Source organism: Sarcophilus harrisii, chromosome 2 (assembly GCF_902635505.1).
Source record: "Sarcophilus harrisii chromosome 2, mSarHar1.11, whole genome shotgun sequence".
Lineage (NCBI taxonomy): Eukaryota > Metazoa > Chordata > Mammalia > Dasyuromorphia > Dasyuridae > Sarcophilus > Sarcophilus harrisii.
The window spans coordinates 226,454,187-226,474,619 of NC_045427.1; the positions used below are offsets into that span (position 1 = coordinate 226,454,187).

The 20,433-nt window shown below is 39.5% G+C and overlaps 1 protein-coding gene across 1 annotated transcript in view; it reads left to right on the forward strand.

The window, feature by feature from the left end:
• Positions 1 to 7,976: 7,976 nt before the first annotated feature.
• BCAS4 (breast carcinoma amplified sequence 4) overlaps positions 7,977 to 20,433 on the forward strand; it is a gene marked incomplete at its 5' end in the record, with an annotated part of 64,139 nt that continues 51,682 nt past the window's right edge. The window contains one exon of the mRNA XM_003757694.4: positions 7,977 to 8,390. Within this exon, the coding sequence (XP_003757742.4) occupies positions 7,977 to 8,390 (414 nt within the window). The remainder of the gene's footprint in view (positions 8,391 to 20,433) is intronic.

Consider the following 20,433-nt stretch of genomic DNA (forward strand, 5'->3'; position numbering starts at 1 on the left):
TGTACAATGTTCTCTTGGTTATTGCATTTCACTCAGTATCAGTTCATGTAAGTCTTTCCAGGTTTTTTTGAAAGAATATAATTCATCATTTCTCTTATCACAATAGTATTTCATCACAATCATATGCTATAAATTGTTCAGCCATTCCCAAATTGATGGGCATTCCCTCAATTTCTAATTCTTTGCCACCAGAAAAGAGCTGTTATACATATTTGTTCATATTTCCAAATTGCCAAGCAGCCTTTTTAAAAGACTTCACTGTTCACTCCTGGCATGAAGAAGGAGCTAGAAAAGATATCCTAAAAGTTGTCTGCTTCAGTCAATCCTGGTCTGCAGAAGGCAGGAATCCCACCCTGTGATTGAAATGAAAAAAAAAAAAAAAGTACAAATTTTTTTGCAAAGATGTTTCACCTTAAGATTGGTATATGGAATGTGTACACATTTGTGGAAAAAACAAAATCCAATAGGCCTGAAAAATGAACAGCTCTTGTTATGAGGGAACTCAGCAGTACTGCATCTAATTAATAGCTCTGAGTGAAATAAGGATGGCAAATGAAGCCCAGCTTTCTGAAGTTGGAGTTGGATGAACATTTTTTCCTGGATAGCTGTTGTGATGAGGAACACTATGAGGCTAGCATAGGTTTCATAATTATATCTAATCTAGACAACAAATTTATATTCCTCCCAAAAGGACTGAGTGATAATCTCATGATAATGTGACTGCCATTTGAAAGAGAGTATCGTTCCACCACAATTAATACATATATCCAAAAAAATATGTTGAACCCTGATGAGTTAAAAGAAAACTTTTATGAAGACCTGGATACCTTCTTAATCAATGTGTCCAAAGTGGAAAAGCTTGTTATTCTGAGTGACTTTAACACCAAAGCAGGCACAGACTTTCAGACATGGCAGGGAGGAAACATAACAACAGTGGTCTCTCCCTACTGGACTTGTGCCTCTCATAACCTTCTCATCCCCAACATAGTCTTTCATTTACTTAAGTGCAATAAAATTTTATGAATGCGCTTTGATCACAATCACTGGCATTTAATAGCTTAATGTTGTGTAAGGGATAGAGATGGACAGAATGTGAGAGTGCTGGACCAATCAGAGGCTTATTCTCTCCAAGCTAAACATTTGGATTTGACAGAAAAAGAGGCCCTAAGTCAAGATGACTCTCAGAAGACTCAAAATCAACAGATTAGAATGCTTCTCCATGGAGGACAGTTTGTTGCTGACCTGAAGGGAAAGCTGAGCTAGCACATAGTAACAGAGGAGTGGGAAGCATTCAGAGACTTGTTGACAAAACTCCCTTTGCTATTCTGGGCCAGAACACTCAATAACATCAGGACTGATAAAAATAGTGGGGAAATTCAGAAGCTGATGAAAAAAAAACAACAACTTCACAGGATTTACTAGGACAATTTACCCATCAGTATTTTACTCCATCAAAATTGAAGTGTGAGTGAGGCTTCAAGGCAAGATTTGGGGCTCAAGAAGAAAGCAGATGAAATTCAATTTCATACCAATACCAAAAACCCAAAGTGCTTATACAATTTCCTGAAGGTTTTTTATGCGTAAAAGACCCATGATGTACCTCAATTATTCAGTGCTGATGGAGTTATTTTGATTAGTAATGAGGAGATATGATTCTGGAGACATGAACTGAGCACTTCCATAGATGATTTCCAACACTATCATCAATTAATGCTAAAGTCATTGACCATATACCCCAGATTGAAGTTAATTTCTCTCTAGCTAAACTTCAACTGAAGAAGAAGTTTTGAAGGTTATTAAGTGTCCTTTCATGTGTCATCCTTTCAAAGTACCTGGTGCTTATTCCATCCCAGCAGAGATCCATAAAGTAGACATCTGCCCATACAGAAACTAATTGATACTTTCTAGGTTGTATGGCAAGAGGAAGTTCAAGGATGCTTTTATTGCCCATCTTTATAAAAGATGGTTGACCTATAACAATCACAAGGTAGGTCTCTTTCTCTCAGTCATTGCTGGAAAGACTCTCATCAGAATCCTCCTCCTTAATAGATTGATCCTTTCTTTATCTGGAAGATAGTATTTACCCGAGAGCCAGGGTTTGCTGCCCAACAATTCCAGGAGAAATGCTAGAAGGATATCAAAGGTCTGTATATAACATTCATTGATCTGATCAAGGCCTTCAATACTATCAGTTTAGAGGCTTGTAGAAGATCATGGTAAAATTTGGTTGCCCAGAGAAGTCATCAGTATTGTATGCCACTTTCTTGATGGAATACTATCACAGATAATGGATAAAGGATGATGCTGTCACATTTTCCCAGTTACCAGTAGAGTGAAGCAGGGCTGTGTGCTTGTTTCCATGCTTTTTAGCATGATGTTTCTGCAATGTTGTCAGACACCTTCAATGAGGATAAACATGACCTAAAGCTCAGTTACTGCACTTAAGGTAAATTTAAAATTCAAAAGGCTAAATGCCAAGACTAAAGTGGAGGGAACGTTGATGTGTGACTTTTTCTTGAGGCTAAGATGCAATAGAATATGGATGGATTCTCTGCCATTTGTACTAATTTTGGCCTGATAATTAACACCAAGAAAACAGGTTCTCCATCAGTCAGCACTACACTATCCATATATAAAACCATAAAACAGCAAATGGAGAAATTTTGAATGCTGTAGATAAGTTCACTAGCCTTGTCAGTATATTTTCTAAGGATGTCCACAGAGATAATGAGGTTGAAATAGGCATTACCAGAGCTAGTTCAGCAACTGGGAGGCTCCAAAAGAATGTGTGGGAGAGAAGTGGTATTAGGCTGCACACCAAATGGAAGGTCTATAGAGCCCTTGTACTGACCTCATTGTTGTTGCCTGTGAAACTTGGACAGTATTGCAATGCCATGCCAGAAAATTGAACTGCTTTCATTTGAATTGTCTTAAGAAGATTCTGAAGATCACCTGGCAAGATAAGGTACAGGACACTGAGGTACTTTCTGGAATTGAATTGCAGAGAATTTAACTCTTATGGACTGGCTATGTAGCCCAAACACCATATGAATGTTTACCTAAAAGACTCTTTTACAGAAAGCTAGCACAAGTAAAGTGCTCATGTGATAGTGAGGAAAAAAGCACTTTTTCAAAGTCTCTCTGAACTTTAGTATAGCTTATGAGACTTGGGAAACACTGGCACAAAATGCACAGCATGATGCCAGAGAAGGCACTGAGTTCTACAAGCAAAGCAGAAATAAAGGAACACAAAGGAAATATGAGATATACAAATTTAGAGACATTTCCCTTCATTCTAAATATTCATATGGACTATTTGTGCCCAACTTGTGGCAGAGCCTTCTGAACTCATATGGAACTGATCAGCCATAGCTGGACACACTGTACTTTGACCCCCCCCCCCCAACATCATGATCTTATTGGTCCTCTTTGAGTACGAAGGACAAACAAGATAAATGAGGCCATAGGTTTATTTGGATTTTTGTCTCCTGTGACTTTCTGGGTAGTTTTTACTGCTGTTCTTCTTATATTGTACCTAGTCCTTATGGTACACAGGTTGGTGGATACATACAGGCAAATTTTTCCTCTCCCCTTTCTTCTTTTAATTTAAAATTCCTTTAATGGTATTTTAAAAACTAATACTTTTCAGTCAAGCAGAGAACCAAGTTCTGATCCTAGTCCCAGGATTATTTGGGTTACCTCAGACAAGTCCTTTACTGTTCTGAGCCCTCACATTTTAAAATGAGGGGATTGGATTAAATGACTTTTGAAGTCCCTTCTAAATCCTACAATTCTACTTCAGTATTTCATGGGTATTTTATTTCATTGGTATGAGAGGACTTTCCACCAATAAAAACTATAGAGCTTTCCATGCCTACATAAAAAGTCCTTGTGACGCGCTGAAAAAATTCATTATCCTCTGGTGAACCTAGTCAATGAGTCAGAAGAAAATAGATTAAGATACAGGGGGGACCATAGAGGTCATCTAATCCAGATTGGATTTCATTTAGCCAATGAAGAGACCAATCCAGAGAATTTAAATGATTTGCCTAAAGTAAAACAGGTAGAGAGGCAGGTAGGTGACACAGTAGGTAGAGTATTTGGCCTGAAGTCAGGGAGACTTATCTTCCTGAGTTCAAATATAGCCTCAGATACTTCCTAGCTGTGGGACCCTGGGCAAATCACTTAATCCTGTTTGCCTCAGTTTCCTCATCTATAAAATAAGCAGAAGAAGGAAATGGCAAACTCTTCCAATATTTCTGCCAAGAAAACCTGAAATGGGGTCATGAAAAGCCTGATACAACTGAATAACAACATACAGACAGAGAATGGATTTTGAAAACAGGCTTGGAGAGGGAAGGAAATGCTTCAGAATTTATAATATGACCCCCCCCCCAAATTAATTTAATTAAAAAAAAAGAAATCAGGCTTCCAGTTTCCAAATCTAAGCTTCTTACTATTGTACCCCAAGGTTCTTTATACTTAATTAGAATGGTTTTGAAGCAAGAGATAATCTGTTTCCAGGTCCATTCTCCAATCTTCCCAATTTGCTAGGTAGGAACAGTCTAATCTCTGGCTCTACTAGGATAATTTTTTTTAAAGAGTCCTTTATTGCCAGAACTTTTGCAAGGTAGGAATTTCTTAAATGAATGAAATGCATAAATATTTTGGGAGAGAGAGATTCTGGAATTTTCTGCTTTTCCTTCCTATCCTAAGTCTTCTATCCATTGTCTATATCCAGGAATATTATCTGGTTGTGATCCTGTCTCTGGCTCTTTCTATTAAAAAGAATACCAGGTTCCTGAAAACAGCTTTGAACTGAATATTTCTGCACCTTCCACATTCTGTGTGTACTCTGGGATAGAAGCAAGGTGGCAACGAGCTAAGCTCCTGCTGGGAACTGGAGGCCTAAAATTGCATAGAAAAAAGAATCACTGGAAGAACCTCAGAAGTCTGATTAGAGCTGGAAGGGATCTTAGCGCTGGTAAAGACCAAAGCTCTCTTTTGACAGATGAGGAAACAGATTCAGAGACAGGAAATAAGTTAATAAAAGTCACATGGGCACTAAGTATCAGATTGGGGGGCCCAGAATCAGGATCTTTAAGGCTAAATCTTGGACTGAGGCTACCACACTTTCTCTCAGACATGAGTAGGAATCTTTACTACGATATCCCCAACACAAAGGATCCAGTGTGCCCTTGAGGATCTTCACTGACAAGGAGTTCACTACCTATTGAGGCAGCCCATTTTAATTTGGACATTATTATTTCTTAGTATTCTAGCTACTAACTTCCCCAATAACCCTGTTTGCTACTCCTCAGAACATGTGTGTGCTTGTGAGAGAAGTTAAGGTTGTGAATGGGGTTTCACTGCTGGAGAAACTAAAAGGGGAAAGACGACTTGTCTAGAATCATAGAGCAAAGCAAACATTGGGATTCAGAGCCGATATCACCTGCTAAAAATAAGTCCCTCTTTATTTTAGGGCCTCTCAGCCAAAAAGCCTGGAAAAGTGGCCTTGCTGAAAGAGAAAGTCATTTTCTTTTTCTGGACCTCAGTTTCTACATCTACAAAATGCTAGGATTGGACTGGATGGTCTTTGCCATGCCCCAATACTGGTTTTGAATCTGGAAGTAAGGACAAGATGGAGAGCGGGGAAGACAGGGAAAAGGAGGGAAGAAGGCCTCTGGATCCCCTTGGTGCCAGGCAGGCTCCCTTCTGAAGCCAGTCAAGCCACGCCTCATGGCCCACCTGCAGGCCGCATTCCTGCAGAAGACCAGGCCTGAGCCTGTCCCCGCCTTCCTCCTGCTCTGCATGGAGTAGCCTTCAAGGCCTCACTTGAGCACTAGAGGGAGCTGGTCTCTGATGCTCCTCCTCAATCAGTGCAGCCGGTTTAAACTGGTTGTGTCAGGGTGCGGTCAGTGCGGGCAGCTGCCTTCTGTCCCAGGCCTCAGGGCTGCCAGCTTTTGCTCCCCTTGCTTTTCTCTCCAAGCATGGTGGGGGCACAGAGAAGCAGTAGCCTTCCCCACTTTCCAGGGCAGAAGTGACTGGCATGGTCAGAGCCTTGCAACAAAGTCCCTGGGGCAGCTTTTGTTGCACTTCCATTCTTTCCCCACTCCCCTCATCCACCATGTTTACTAGTCTGAATTCTATTAGAGCTGGAAGGGACCTCTGAGTGCAGAATGCATGTGTCAGAGCTGGAAGGGGCCTTAGGACATAAGATATTGGAAGTTAGGGAATTATTATTAGTCTTGGACTATGGAATGTCATTGCTACAAGGGACTGTCTAGTTTAATACAAAGCCTTCATTTATAAATGAAGAAATGGAGACCCAGAGGCAAAAAGGACTTCCCCAAGTTCACACCTTCTAGCCTGAATGTCCATCTTCAGAAACGGTTCCAAGGAAAAGTGGAGATTGGCTAGGGCCAAGAAAAACATGGACAGGATAGGACTGGATAATCTCTCTGGTGAGTCTAACTCTGCCAGGCAGTCTTCTAAGGTTCCTTTCAGCTGACATTCTATGACTTTAAGTCAAGATGAGATAACTTAGGAGCTCTCTCAAGTCAGACTAGGGCAAAAGTAGGAATTGAGAGGACTGTGAATTCATCTTTTTCACAAGTCCTAGGTTATGTAGAGCCCTACATAACAAGTCCTTATTCCAGGGAACTTTCACCAGTCAAAAAAGAGAGATAGAAGAGTTTTACAGCTAAGAAAGAAGCTTTTAAAGTCTCCATGTGTGGCTCCTGCTGACAATAAATAGTGGAGCATGGGTTCATTTGATTTCTAATTAAGGCAGTTTCCCTCTTCTGCTATGCAACTCCTCTGACCTTGTGTCTCCAGCCTTAGGGTCACCTTTTAGAAAGGTTTCTGGAAGTGTGAATATTGCTACTTGGCTATGGGCAATTATATTCCAGAGAACTGAGAATTTCATTCCTCACAAACAGGGGGGAAAGCTTTCTCTGACTTGCCTCCTTATACCCCCAACAGAGAGTTTACACACCAGAGTTCTAGATCAGTTCTATTGTTAAAACTTAACCAATGACTTTGGAAAGATCACTTCTGCTCTCTGGTTCCTTTATTTGTAAAATTAGACTACTGGGCTAGAGCCAATGATATATAATAGAAAGTACGGGATGTAGAATCAAATTAACTGCGTTTTAAAATAAAAAAACAAAAAACAAAAAACCAAAAAACTAAATAGCTCGTAGATCCTAGGCAAGTCACTAAGCGCTCACTTTCCATACAATAAAGTGAAGGTGCTCTTCTAGATGAACGCTAAGGCCCCTTCCAACTTTAATTTAACATCCTATAATTTTGATGGTTGCTAAGATTCCTTCTAGCGGACATTCAGTAACATTAAGGATCTGAAATAAAAGGAATAAAGTTCGATGAACGAATGGGAGAGGAAGGGACGGGGGAGAAAAATCAGTGTTTTAAAGATAAAATTTCGAAGAAAGAAAAATTAGGAATTATTCTGAACTCTTCCTCTCTTAAAACAAAACAAAACAAAACAAAACAGTTTCACCTAAAAGTTCAATCCGAGAAAGCCCCAGGGAAATCCCAAGGGAAAACAAAACGAAAAAAGAACCCAAATTCTTGAGACTGTGAGATTATCGTTCCAAAGACTACAGTTTAGAACTGGAGAACTGGAGGGGAAAAAAAAAAAACCTCAAGGGGAGGGATTAGATTCTGGCATGTAAAGTAGCCAAGGCTCCCTTTTCTGCAGCCAGGGTCCCCCGAAGCCCCGCCCCATCCGACCCCGCCAAACCCCGGCCGCTAAGCCGTCCCTATCTCTAGTTGCAAGGAAGAGTGGAGGGGAGGAACCTTAGGCTGCCGGGAGGCGGAGGGAGCAGAGAACCCAGAGGCAGAGTGGCTGGGATGGGCGGCGAGTCTGCAGTACCGACCGCGTGCCGCTGGGTGGCAGACCCGCAGCGGCTCTGGACTGGCTTCGGCGGTGGCGGCGGCAGCATCAGCGCTAGCAATCGCAGCAGCGGGAGCGGCAGCTGCTGCAGCCGCAGTGGCAGCAGCGGCGGCGGCGGCGGCAGCGGCTCCCCGCGAGTGCAGGAGCTTGGTTGGATCACCGGCGACGCTTCACTGCCCCGACTTTGCATGCACCTGCCCGCCTCTGCCAGGAAGAACCGGGGGTGGCGGGGTATCGGGGCGCGGTTGGGAGGAGCCGGCACTCCAGAGCCTTTGAAATGAACGTACCGGATCCAGGTCCCGCAGCCGCCGCCGCCGCTGCCGCTGCTTTCATGATGCTGATGGTGGACGGGGACAGGGACCGGGACGGGGGAAGGGTTGGGGACAGGGAGCAGTCGGAGTCACAGTCCGAGCCGCTACACAACGGGGCGCAGGAGCTCGCCCTCTTCCTCACCCCTGAGCCCGGGGCCGAGGTAGGACCCCGAAGGGGCAGCTCGGGCCTCTAAGGGTTAAACCATCTTGGGGAAAGTGAGGACTCTACTGGGGTGGGACTGGGAGGAGGAGGAAGAGAAAGTGGGGGAGGGAACGAGTCCGTTTGATGCAGCCAAACTTTTACCGTGAGTGCTTATGGGGTCCTTTACGTCCCCCATCCTGAGAAAGTTAATATTCTTTTCCAGTTACCTTCTCAGTGAAAGGATCGGGGTGTACTGAATGAGCTTTCAAGTATTTTCCAATTGCGCTAGGACATATTCTTTGTTTCTGTCAGTTCTGGCATTCTGTTCTAAGGCTCCTTCCAGGGTAGCCTATGATGCTGCGCCCGTAGATGCAGGGGCCTAGCAGGAGCCGTCCTCAAGCAGATAGGATCTAGGATGAATATTCAGCAGGAACAATGTTGTTCCATCCTCAAAGGAATGGTGCTACTCTAAATGCACCTTCAACTACTAACCTAAGCTCGCTAGGGGATTCCCGGAGGCGTTTCCTGTTACCCAGGTAATGTTTACCAGGTAAAGTCATTGGGAAGAAATGTGAGAAGGAACGTGGATTCAAGCATTCATTTCAGGGTGGTCCAATTTAGCTTTGATATACACGTCCTTCTCCCACCCTATCATTCCCATAACTCTTTAAAGACCAGATGGTTTGGGCAAAAGTGGTTTTCTCACAAAAATGAAATAGTTTGTAAGTCTCCTCCTTCCTTCAAGGAAATTCTAGTGTGGAAAAAGGGAGAAAGAGGCTTGACCTTTTCCCATTAGCCTAATGGCCTGCAAAGACTCCAGCAGATCACTGATCTCTGATCAACTTTTTTTATCACCTAAAGAACAGTGGGATAGTTTGCCAATTGGGGCCTGTGCTTTAGAGTCATGAATCTTTAAGTCTGAGAATTGGATAAGATGCTTGGGGGTCATATAGGCCAGTACATTTCTGAGGCAGGAATCTCTTTAACAACCAGCTTCAGCTTGAACACATCCAGTGACAGAAAGCTCACTCTTTTATGAGACAGCTGTGTTGGACAGCTCTGATTGTTAGGAATCCTTGTAGTTCAGCTGAATTTAAATATAAGTCCCTGTAGTTTCTATCAATTGGTCTTTGGAACAAGTGAAGATCTTTTCTGCATGACAGCCCTTTAAATAGTTAAATTCAGGAACCAAGTCCTTACTTGAGCTTCTTTAGGCAAAAAATGAGGCATCATAGTTTGGTGGAAAGAATCTTGGACCTGCAGCTCTGAATTTGAATCCTGATTCTGCTATTTATTGTGTGACCTTGGGCAAATGACTTAGAGTCTTTAGGAATCAATGAAAGGATTGGGTTAGATTATTTTAGAGGTCTCTTTCATCTCCAGAATACCTAGATCCTGAATTCCTTTGACTGCTCTTAACATGATTTCAAGATGACTTTTTATAAGTGTAACAATCCCCTTTCCTGTTACCACAAAAGAAATGCACTTAAAAAAAAAAAACAAACAAAAACAAAAACAAAATCTGTCAGCCGGACAGTCATACACACCCCAGCTTGTGATAGTATCAGAAAAAAAGATAGTCAGGTCTCTGAGTTCATTTGGAGTTTCTCTGTGAAGGAAATTAAACCTATGCTCAATATTCCTCATTCTTCAGTTTTTTGTTTCATTTTATGCTTTGTTCATTCCCATCCTCTCTCTTCAAAATAAGGAGATGTCATTGTGCTCAGCAGCTATTTTTTTTTTTTTTTTTTTTTTTTTTTTTTTTACTGTTAGGGATAGCTTTTGAGAGATGCAATGTATATTAAATTAATTTCCTCATTCAGTATTCTCCTTTGCTCACACAAGAGATGCGATCTTCAGCATTGGTAAAGTGACTAAATGTAAAAAGAGTTGAAGTACTTCTTTATTAATTAGTGTGCCATGATAGACCCATTTAAAAGCCCTTGGTGCAAAAAAGAAATAGAAATAGTTAAGAGAAAGAATGACAGGGGCTTAAAGATAGTCAGTGCTTCTCCCTTAAAATCAGCTCATTAGTAGATTTCAATCATTTATAATAGAGTAGGCTGGACTTAATGAAAATATTAAAGATAAGATCAGCAAGGATCAATGGATCATAGACTGTCCCATCTTCTAATTTGACAGATGAGGATACTGAGACCCAAAAAGGGGAAGTGACTTGCCTGAGGACACACACAGCTAGTTAATAACAGAACCAGAACTAGAATTAAGGAGCAAGAATTGAGTTGTTGTTGTTTTAATATACATTAAGAAAATAATTTTAGGAATATAATCAGGACTCTGATTATGTTGAAGGATTATGGGATTTAAACCTGGAAGGTACTTTATCACTCATGTAGTCCAATACTCTTATTGGACAGAATCACAGAGAAGGGAAAATGTTTTGCTTTCAGTCACAGATTGAATCTGATACCAGAACAGACCATTGGAACCCTGGTCTTCTGCCTTTTAAGCTGCTATCTTAAGTGTGGCAGTGTTGCCTTTAGAAAATAAAAGTCCAATGGGAACCAGGCCTGGCTAAATCATGTCCTTTGACCTTGCTAATTTGGCAGAACTTCTCCAGGGTGATTTTTGACCTTTACATGGTGAGATGGAAAAGAGCATTGTACTTAAAAGCAGAAGGTTGATGTTTAAATCTCTGCTAGTTAAATCATTCACTAGTTTTGTGACCTTAAGAAAATTATTTTACCTCTCTGAGCCTCAGTTTCCTTTTGATTATTTTAGTTCTGTTCTATTCCATTTGGAAGAACAAATAACATTTCTGACAGAGGAGGCAGTGTAGTGAAGGAAGAGATAATGCTACTTTTGGATTTGATTTGGGGGTCTGCATTTGAGACTCTGTTTTGTTCCTTAGTAGCCAGTAATAAAATGAAAATAATACACTTGCACTGCTAGTCTCACAAGGTTCCTTTGAGGATCACGTGATCCAAATTTGGTTAAGATTTTGTAAATCTTTAAAGTGCTATATTAATGTCAGTTGTTATTCAGACTGGCCATTGAAATCTTGGTTTCCCAAGGTGGAGGTGTGTTGAGGTGGAAGGGAGGGGTAATAGGTATGGGTAAGGAGGCTGTTGGTGAAGGCATATTATTCTTAAATTCTGTTCTGGTTGTTCAATGGGTATATGCTGCAGACTGGTTGATTGGGGGTTTCCTGTCACTGGCTTTTTTTTCAGTTCCAACTTCCTCCTTTGGGGGAAAGTTCACAGTTCATCTCTAGAAGAAGCCTCAAGATATCAGGTTCACAGATTGTAAGAAATGTAAGGAACTCTAGGGATAATTTAGTTCAATGGACCTTAATCTGGCTCATGGGTGGGTTTCAAGGAGTCTGTGAACTTGATTGGGAAAGATTACATCTTTGTTGCAATATACTTTGTAATTCTTTGTAACATATTTTATTTTATGCCTTTAAAAACATTATTCAGAGAATGTCCACAGGCTTCAGTTAGACAATGAATAAACAGTAAGTGCTTATTATGTACTAGGCACTGTGCATCAGACATCCAAGGTCTTTGACACACACACACACACACAAAATTACTAACGTGTGAGGGAGTACAACTCCCTCATTTGATAGCTGGAGAAACAGCGTCTTATGGAAAGGCAATAATTTGATTCTAAAAAATTAAGGTCACATAGTAAGTAGCAAAACTAGAATTTGAACCCAAGGTTTTTGATTGTATATCCAATGTTCTTCTCGTTATAATGTCTTCCTTCCATACAGTTTTGCTTTCCAAAAAATCTGGAAACAGAAGGTTTTTGCAGGGAGATAAATTTTGCCTGAGCAAGAGAAGAAAATTATCTTAGCATCTTAAATTCCTTAAAATACAGATGGATCTAATTCTGGCCAGGGCAAACTTCCTTCTATCCAAAAGTTTCCCCAACCCTAATCCATTTCTCCTTTTCTGGGATGTCATTATTATAGAAAGAGCTGGAGGGGACCTCAAAAAATTATATTTAAAATCTCAGAGCTGAAAGGTAACCTAAAACATAGAATGTCAGTGCCGGCAGATACCATAAAAAATAAAATGTCAGAACTGAAAGAGATGATAAACGGAATCTAACACAACTCCTTGCTCAATGAATGAAATCTCTATCTAGTATCCTGAATATGGACTCATCTACCTTTTGCCTGTAGTCTTGTAGTGATAGGGAACTCACTACCCCTCCAATGTAGTTCATCCTATTTGACAGCTAATTATTTGGTTTTCCCTCCTTATGTCAGTCTATAATCTGCCTGCTTCTAACTTCTGCTCATTCTACTCACAAAATCTGACAGTTGAAAGAGATCGCAGAGGCCAGTTCTCCCAGCCTATAAAGGAATCTCCTCTACAAACTCCACCAGCAAGTGTTTATCCAGTTTTCATAAAAAGGTTCTGCCAAGACAGTCCTTTTCACTTTTGGATAGCATAGTTTTATAGGAACCTTGTCCATACATTGAGTTTCATTAATTTGTCTCTCCATAACATCTATCCATTACTCCTAGTTTTATTTTCAGGCGCCAAACAGAATACAATTCATGCCTTTTGCACATGACAGCTCTTCAGTCTTCATGTTTCTCTTGGCTTCTGTTCTCTAGATTAACCTCCCTAGATCCTTTAAGTGATCTTCAGACAGTATGGTTTCCAGACTTCTCACTGTCCTGATCACTACTACTTTGTCTGTCATTGTTCCTCCTGATTACGATGCCTACTCCTGGAGGCAGTATTCCAGTTGGGGTTTGACTAGAACAAATTGAAGTAAGACTATGGTCTCTAATTTCCTCATTTACTTTTTAATGCTAAGTGTTTTGTTTTGTTTTTTGGTTGTCATATTACATATTGACAGTGAACTTGTAGTCCATCAAAATCTTGAAGTTGTTTTCACATGAGGTGTTGTCCAGCTGCTCCTCTCCCATCTTATACTTATAAGGTTCATTTTTTGGTAACCCAAGCAATAATAGCATGGGAAAAGCCCAAGATGTGGAGTCTGAGGGACCTGGATGAAAATTCTGGCTCTTCTACTTGCTTCTTGTGTGATATTATGCAAGTCATTCTATATCTATGCCTTGATTTCCTCATTTGTAAAATAAAGGCATGAAATTCAATGGCTTTAGAACATCCTAGTCCTGCAAGGTCTGGAAAATCTTCACTTCATGTCAAATTGATTTTCTCTCTCTTGTTTTTTTTTTTTTTTTTTTTGCATTTAAATTCAGTTTTTTTGATGAATAAAAATCTATGATCTTATGCTTTTGATCCTATAAGACTGTATTTTTGCTCTTTTTTTTTGACAACTCTTCATGATCACATTTGGGGTTTTCTTGACAGAGATACTGGAGCAGTTTATCATCTTCTCCAGTTCATTTTATAGATGAGGAAACTGAGGCAGAAAGGATAAAGTAATCTACTCAAGGTCACACAGCTAATAAATATCTGAGGCTAGATTTGAAACTCTGATCCTCGTGGAGTCCAGGCCCGATGATCTATCTACTGAGTCAACAAACTTCTCTCGGTGAAATTCTATCAACAGTACAAGGTCAAGCACAGATCTCTTGGGTGCTTCATTAGAGAATTCCCCCCTCATTGATCTTAATCTACTAAAGACGCTTGTAGCTGTTTCTCTTCTAAATAGTAGAGCAAATTACATTTCTAAAAGGAGGTAACATAGTATAGGAAACCATGGAAAAGAAAAAAATATTTGAAGCTGGGGCCTTGGGTTTGAGCCCCAACTTTGCTACTTACTGGCTGTGTGATTTTAAACAAGTCCTTTCATTTCTTTGAACTCCAGTTTCCTTGAGTGTAAAATAAAAGGGTTGTTTTCTTTAAGGTGCCTTCCAGTACTAAATTCTATGACTCTAATCACATGCTAGAAGAATAAGCCTTCCCCTTTCCCCAACTTATGCCTTTTTCCCCTATTTTTTCCTCATCGCTGAAATTTAGAACCAGTGCTGATACTCCTCAAATTGGTTTGCCCATGTTGTTGGGAACAGGCCAGGCTGTCTCTGTCAGCTGCCTCCTGCCTGAGTTCTTTGGCCTTTCACTTTGCACTGATAGGTCAGGAGTTGGGGGCGGAGTCTAGGGCTGTTCTCCCTTCAGCTGCAGCTAGAGATGCTGTGGGCAGGCCCTAAGCTTCAGTGTAAAGGCGGCACTGGTGTAATGGAAACAGCCCTGACCTTGGGCTCCACAGACCTTCTTCAAGACCTAGCTTGTGCTCAAGTCTTTTGACTCTTTACTAGTTTTGGGATTCAGGATAAATCATTTGCTTCTCTCTGCCTCAGTTGTTTCATCTGTAAAAGAAGGGGAATAATCCTAATATTCCTCATCTTATAGGGTTGTTGGGAGAAAAATATTTTGTAGATCTTAAGTGTGCAAGAAATGTGAGCTGCTTCTGTCATAACCAGAACATTCTGGCCCTGGAATGTCTGTGAAACCTTTACCCAAGAGCCTGCTTCATGCCAAACCGATTTTCTTCTTCTTCTTCTTCTTCTTTTTTTTCTGCACATGCATCTAATCATATATATTTTTTTGATAAACAAAAATTCATTTTTCTCCCTCCTACATCTTCTCCTCTCTCCCTATTGGAAAAGAAAAAATTTTTTGCAATAAACATACATAGTAAATCAAAACAAGTTACTGATGTCTCTGTGTGTATTTGAACAAGGCAATAATTATATACATAGATACATATGTATGTATTTGCACATTACTAAAATAGTAATTTGATTTGACTCACTATGCATGTTTAAGGAGTTTGTTCATTAAAAGGATATATGTTTATTTTAAGGATATATACAGATGCCCTTGTAATAAATAAATAAATAAAAATATATATACATACACACACCTGAAAAGACAAGTGTGGTTGGTTCTAATTCCTATCCCCATCTAGAGATATATATACATATATATATATATATATATGTATGTGTGTACATATGTATTATGTGTTTACATACATACATATACATTATATGCATTTTGCACTGCAGACTAATACACACACAAACCTATTGATATATACATGTGTAAATGCTTAACTCAGTGATGCATATATGTATATATATGTATAGATGTATGGGACACACACATACACACATGTCTCACTTTGTACTGAATCCATCACCTCTTCATCTGGAGATGGGTTACATGCTTCATCATTAGACCTCTGGAATTGTGTTTGGTCATTGTACCAGTTGATATTCTTAAATCTTTCAAAATTGTTCCAAATTGATTTCCAGAACAGAAGATGAACAGAATTTTGGGACAAGTGATGCTGAACAGGAGAAGACCTCAGAGAGCAATAAAGTCATTTAATTATGGAAGCTCCCAAAAGGACTCAGGCAAGGCCCTTTCCTGAGTCTAGTCTGAGTTTCTCCAGGAAAGATGCTGAAGCTTGCTAGCCTAAGAGAAGTCAGTGCTAGGGTTGTTGGGATTATAATAACTCATTTTCTTAGCACTTGAAGGTAGAGGCAAGAAGAACAGAAACCAAGAAGGCCTTTTGCAAAGTTCATTGATTTTACTTGAATTGTTTCTAATTTTTACAGAAAGAAAACAAGGAGAGTTTCTAAGTATTTGTAGTCCTCTGATAAGTCTCAACCTTTAGTGAAAACTAAGGTGAACTCAAATATCTAAGGAAGAATTTTTTGTCCTTACCTCAGTTTGTTATTTGTGCTTGGGAAAGTCATTTAATTTTGCCTCTGAAACTTAATAGCCAGGAGACAGTGATCAAGGCATCAAACCTTTCAAACCTTTTCTTTAAATTGAGGGATTAATAATCCTTGTTTTACTTACATCACAAGTTTGTTACGAGGAAAGTGCTTTGAAAAACAAAATACTGCATAAATGTGAGTTATAAATAATTATAATCATGATAATGATATTCATCTGGAATTTAGTTTTTACATCTAAAAGACCTAGAACCAACATTATCACTTAATGCACTACTGTCTAACTTTTGAGCTCAAAATTCATAAGTAATCAGATACAAGAGAGTGGATAGGTTACAGTTTATGTGGAAAATCATCTAAAGGTTTTAATGGGCCCTCTATGAATCAACAATGTCCCATGGAACCAAAAACCTCAATTTGATTGTTGAGCACATCATAAGAATCATAAGAATTAGTTAGTTAGACCACATGGGGTTCATCATTCTTGGTTTTGCCTATCACAATATAGAGTGCTAGCAAGTCTGTGATCATGACCAATGTGGTATAGTGGATAGAAGGCTGGATTTAAAGATAGGATTCAAATCCTATCTTTGATAAATGTTGGCTATATGATTCTGGGCAACCTTAGTATTGCATACGAGGCAACTTTCTCAGACTTCAGTTGCAGAGAAAGTGCCAATATGCATTGGCAGAGGGATTTTCTTTGTGCAGGAGGTCTCTGTACCAATAAAATCACAGGTACAGGCGCAATTCCTATCCCTACCTAATCACTAAACTTTAAGAATATCCAGAGGACAATGACAAGGATGGTGAAAGACATTAAGAGTTGACAGAAATGCTGATGTTTAATCAGGAGAGAAGACATGACTTTCATCTTTAAGTACCCAAAGATATGTAAAGTAGGAGAAGCATCAGATTTCTACTACTTGGTAGAAACAGGAACAGTGAATAGAAGGTACAAAAAAAGATTAATTTTGGTTCAATATAAGGAAAAATTTCCCAATAAATAGAGCAGAAGGGGATGCCTTAGATGGTTGTAGGTTTCCCTTATCACTTTAAGCAAGGCCTGGCTGACCGCTAGAGGTTCAGATAAGGGTTGCAGTAGCTAGAGCCTAAATTTCTTCTAATTCTGAGAGTCCATGATATATTTGTTAGCACAAAGGGAAGAGAAAAGAGCAGAAGGCTAAAGATTAAGTTTAAAAAATGTCCAGATTTAAGAAGCTGGAAGGAGGAAGATGAGTTAGCAAAGGAGACTAGAGGAGCTATCACAGAGGTAGGGAGAGGACTAGGATGGTGTGCTGCGTTCAGATTGCTTGGGATTACCGAGAGTGTGGGTGTTGAAGAAATGGGAGGGGCACACAAAGGTGAGAAAAAGTGAAAAAGCACAGTTAGAGAGGCATTGGGATGATAACCTTGCTAATTAGCTGCTGCTGGGGCTCTAAACTGATTTAGCTGTTCTTGCAAATGGTTTGGAATTAAGTGAGGAAAGTTACTAAATTGTTTGTAGCCTTTGACCCAGAAATTCTGCTGTTAGCACTATATCACAAGGATATTTTTGATCACAAGAAAAGACCCTTCTGTACAAAAATGTTTACAGCAGCATTATTTGTGATAACCACCTGAAAATAAAAAAAGCACCTGATAGTTGGACAATGGATAGACATATGAGCATAATGGAATATAATTTAGCTGTAAGGAATAATGACTATGAAAATTTTGCAGAAACATGGGAAGACATGAATTCCTGCAGAGTGAAGAAAATAGATAAAAGACAACCATGCACTATGACTTTACCAATATAAAGAAAGAAAGCATCAAGTGAAAACAGAATTCTGACCAAACATAACAGTGAATATTAGTATCATATATTATTAGTATTAGAATTAGAATCTTATAAATATTAGTAACATACTATTAAATTTAAAGGACATTTCCCTCTTTTCACAGCAATGAAAAAACTATCCTCCCCTCCTCCCAGGAATGTGCTTTTAAGAGAGGTTGTTTAGATTTTGGGGGGAATTATCTATTTATTATGTGAAGACAAATTATATTAACATAAAAGCATTTTTAAAAGAAAAAGGGGCAACAGGTATAAAACACTCATTTTGGGAAATCTAATAGGGAAAGGAAGTGGGAAGTAGTTGTCATTGAAGAGGGCAGTTGAAAGACTGATCTAAGCTTTTTTGTTTTTGTTTTGTTGTTCCCCCCTCTCCCCCCCAAGAAACTAGTGATCATGTTTCCAAAAGCATTAGACTGTTAGGAGTAAGAAATTCAATAAAAAGGACTCCATTTCCTGGGCTTCCAAGTTATTATTCGATTGTAACTGTGGAATTATGCAGTCCCAAAGTTTTTAAGAGTGTTTACTGGTCATTAAGTTTATTCTTTTGCCTCTATACATTTCTTGCCTCTATATATTTCTTAACCATCTGAAACAGATGAATGTCTGCGTTTTTCTAAAGATCTTGGAAAGGAGTGAATCCATAGGTCTTTCTAACAAACTGTTCTATGTCCTCTTTTGCCTTGACGCTACCTGCTCCCCAAGTCTATGACTTTTGACGCCATTTGTGGGAGATTTGAAGGAGATAAGGAAGAATAGTCCTTATTTGTGACATTTTTCCCATTTGTTACCCCTTCTCACTTGAGAAATTTTATGTGACCTTGTATGCAAATCAAACATTTACTGATAATAAATTATTAAAAAAATTTAAAACAATATAATTTTGCCTTTTATTAAAGACGAAAGCAAATTTGCATACGAATAAGATGGGTGTGCTTGTTTACTTTTACATAAAGAATTCCGTCTTGATGGAATATCTGATACCTTTAACTATTGTCAAATTGTTCAAGACCCTTACATTCAGTTATGCAAACCCATACGGGGTCACCACCCACAGTTTAAGAAGCTTTGTTTTAGAACTGGGGGTGGAGAACCTTTTTATCTGCCAAGGGCCATTTAAGTATTTATAACATCATTCTAGGGCCATATAAAATTATCACACTTGTAGAACTCAAGCTATGAGAGGTTATTGTACCTAGTTTTCAATTTATCATAGCCTGTGGTTGCTTTAGCAAATGATTTTATGGGCCTTATATGGCCCATTGGCTAGACATTCCCCATCTGTTTTGTAGGACAACTCTTAGCCAGGGTCAGTCCCTGGTCAGGTCTGCACCTTTGACAGGAGATCAGAGGTTTGGTTGGAAAAGTGCTGTCCAAGTCATGATATTTGTAATATTATATTTATCAGATTTAAAGAGCATTTTTCTTGGAGTACTTCATCGAGGTTTAATTCAATCAATCACCAAGTGTTTATTACACACTTTCCATGTGCCAGGCATTGTGCTAGAAACTAGGGATACAAGTCAAAAATGAAGATAGTCCCAAGTTGTTTTTTGTTTTTTGCTGAGGCATTTGGGGTTAAGTAACTTGCCCAGGGTCACACAGCTAGGAAGTGTTAAGTCTCTGAGGTCACATTTGAACTCAGGTCCTCTGGACTGACTGAAAGGGCTGTTGCTCTATCCATTTCGCCACCTAGCTGCTCCAATAGTCCCAGTTTTTAAAAATGTATACTTTCTGCTCAGAGAATTCTACACAATCATAGATTAGTAAATACAGAATATTTACAAAATAAATATACAGAGATTAGAAAGGAACCCATGCAATTAGGGGGATAAGGAAGAGTCTCTTGGAGGAAGCAATATTTGAGCCTTGAAGGGAGGTAGGGATTTCAAGATGCTCGAGAGAAGAGCAGTCCAAAGTCAAAAAGCATCTCTGTAAAAGCTGCTGGTAGAAAATGTAGAAAACATCAGCTAGATTATTTTGGCTGGAGAGTAGAGTGCTTGATGGGGAGATAGCTAATTAGTCTGAAAAGAGAGGTCTGAAGCCAGATTGTAAAGGGATTCAAATGCCAAGGTGAGGGGTCTGTATTTGATTCTAGAGGCAGTAGGGAGCTAGTGAAGGTTTTTGAACTTGAAAGTGACATGTTCAAGGCCTGAGCTTTAGAAATATCAGTTTGGCTTCTTCTTGGTAGATGGATGGCAGGAAGAAAAGATTCAGTAAGAAGACCAAGTAGAACTTTATTTAAATAGTCAGCCAATTAATAAATTTCTATGAAAGTATCTACTATGTGCTAGGCACCGTGCTAAGTGCTGGAGGCAAGGGGAGTCCAAGTGAGAAATGAAGGCCTGGGCTAGATTGTGGTAGTGATAGCACACTACCAATAGCTTTACTGGTATTATCTCACTTTATCCTCACAATTGTAGATGTAGGTGCTATTGTTATCTCCCACTTTTACAGATGAGGAAGAAGTTAAGTGAATTGCTTAATGACACACAGTTCAATTCTGAGACCAGATTTGATCACTCAGAACTTCCTGACTTCTGGCTCAGCACTCTACCTATTCTG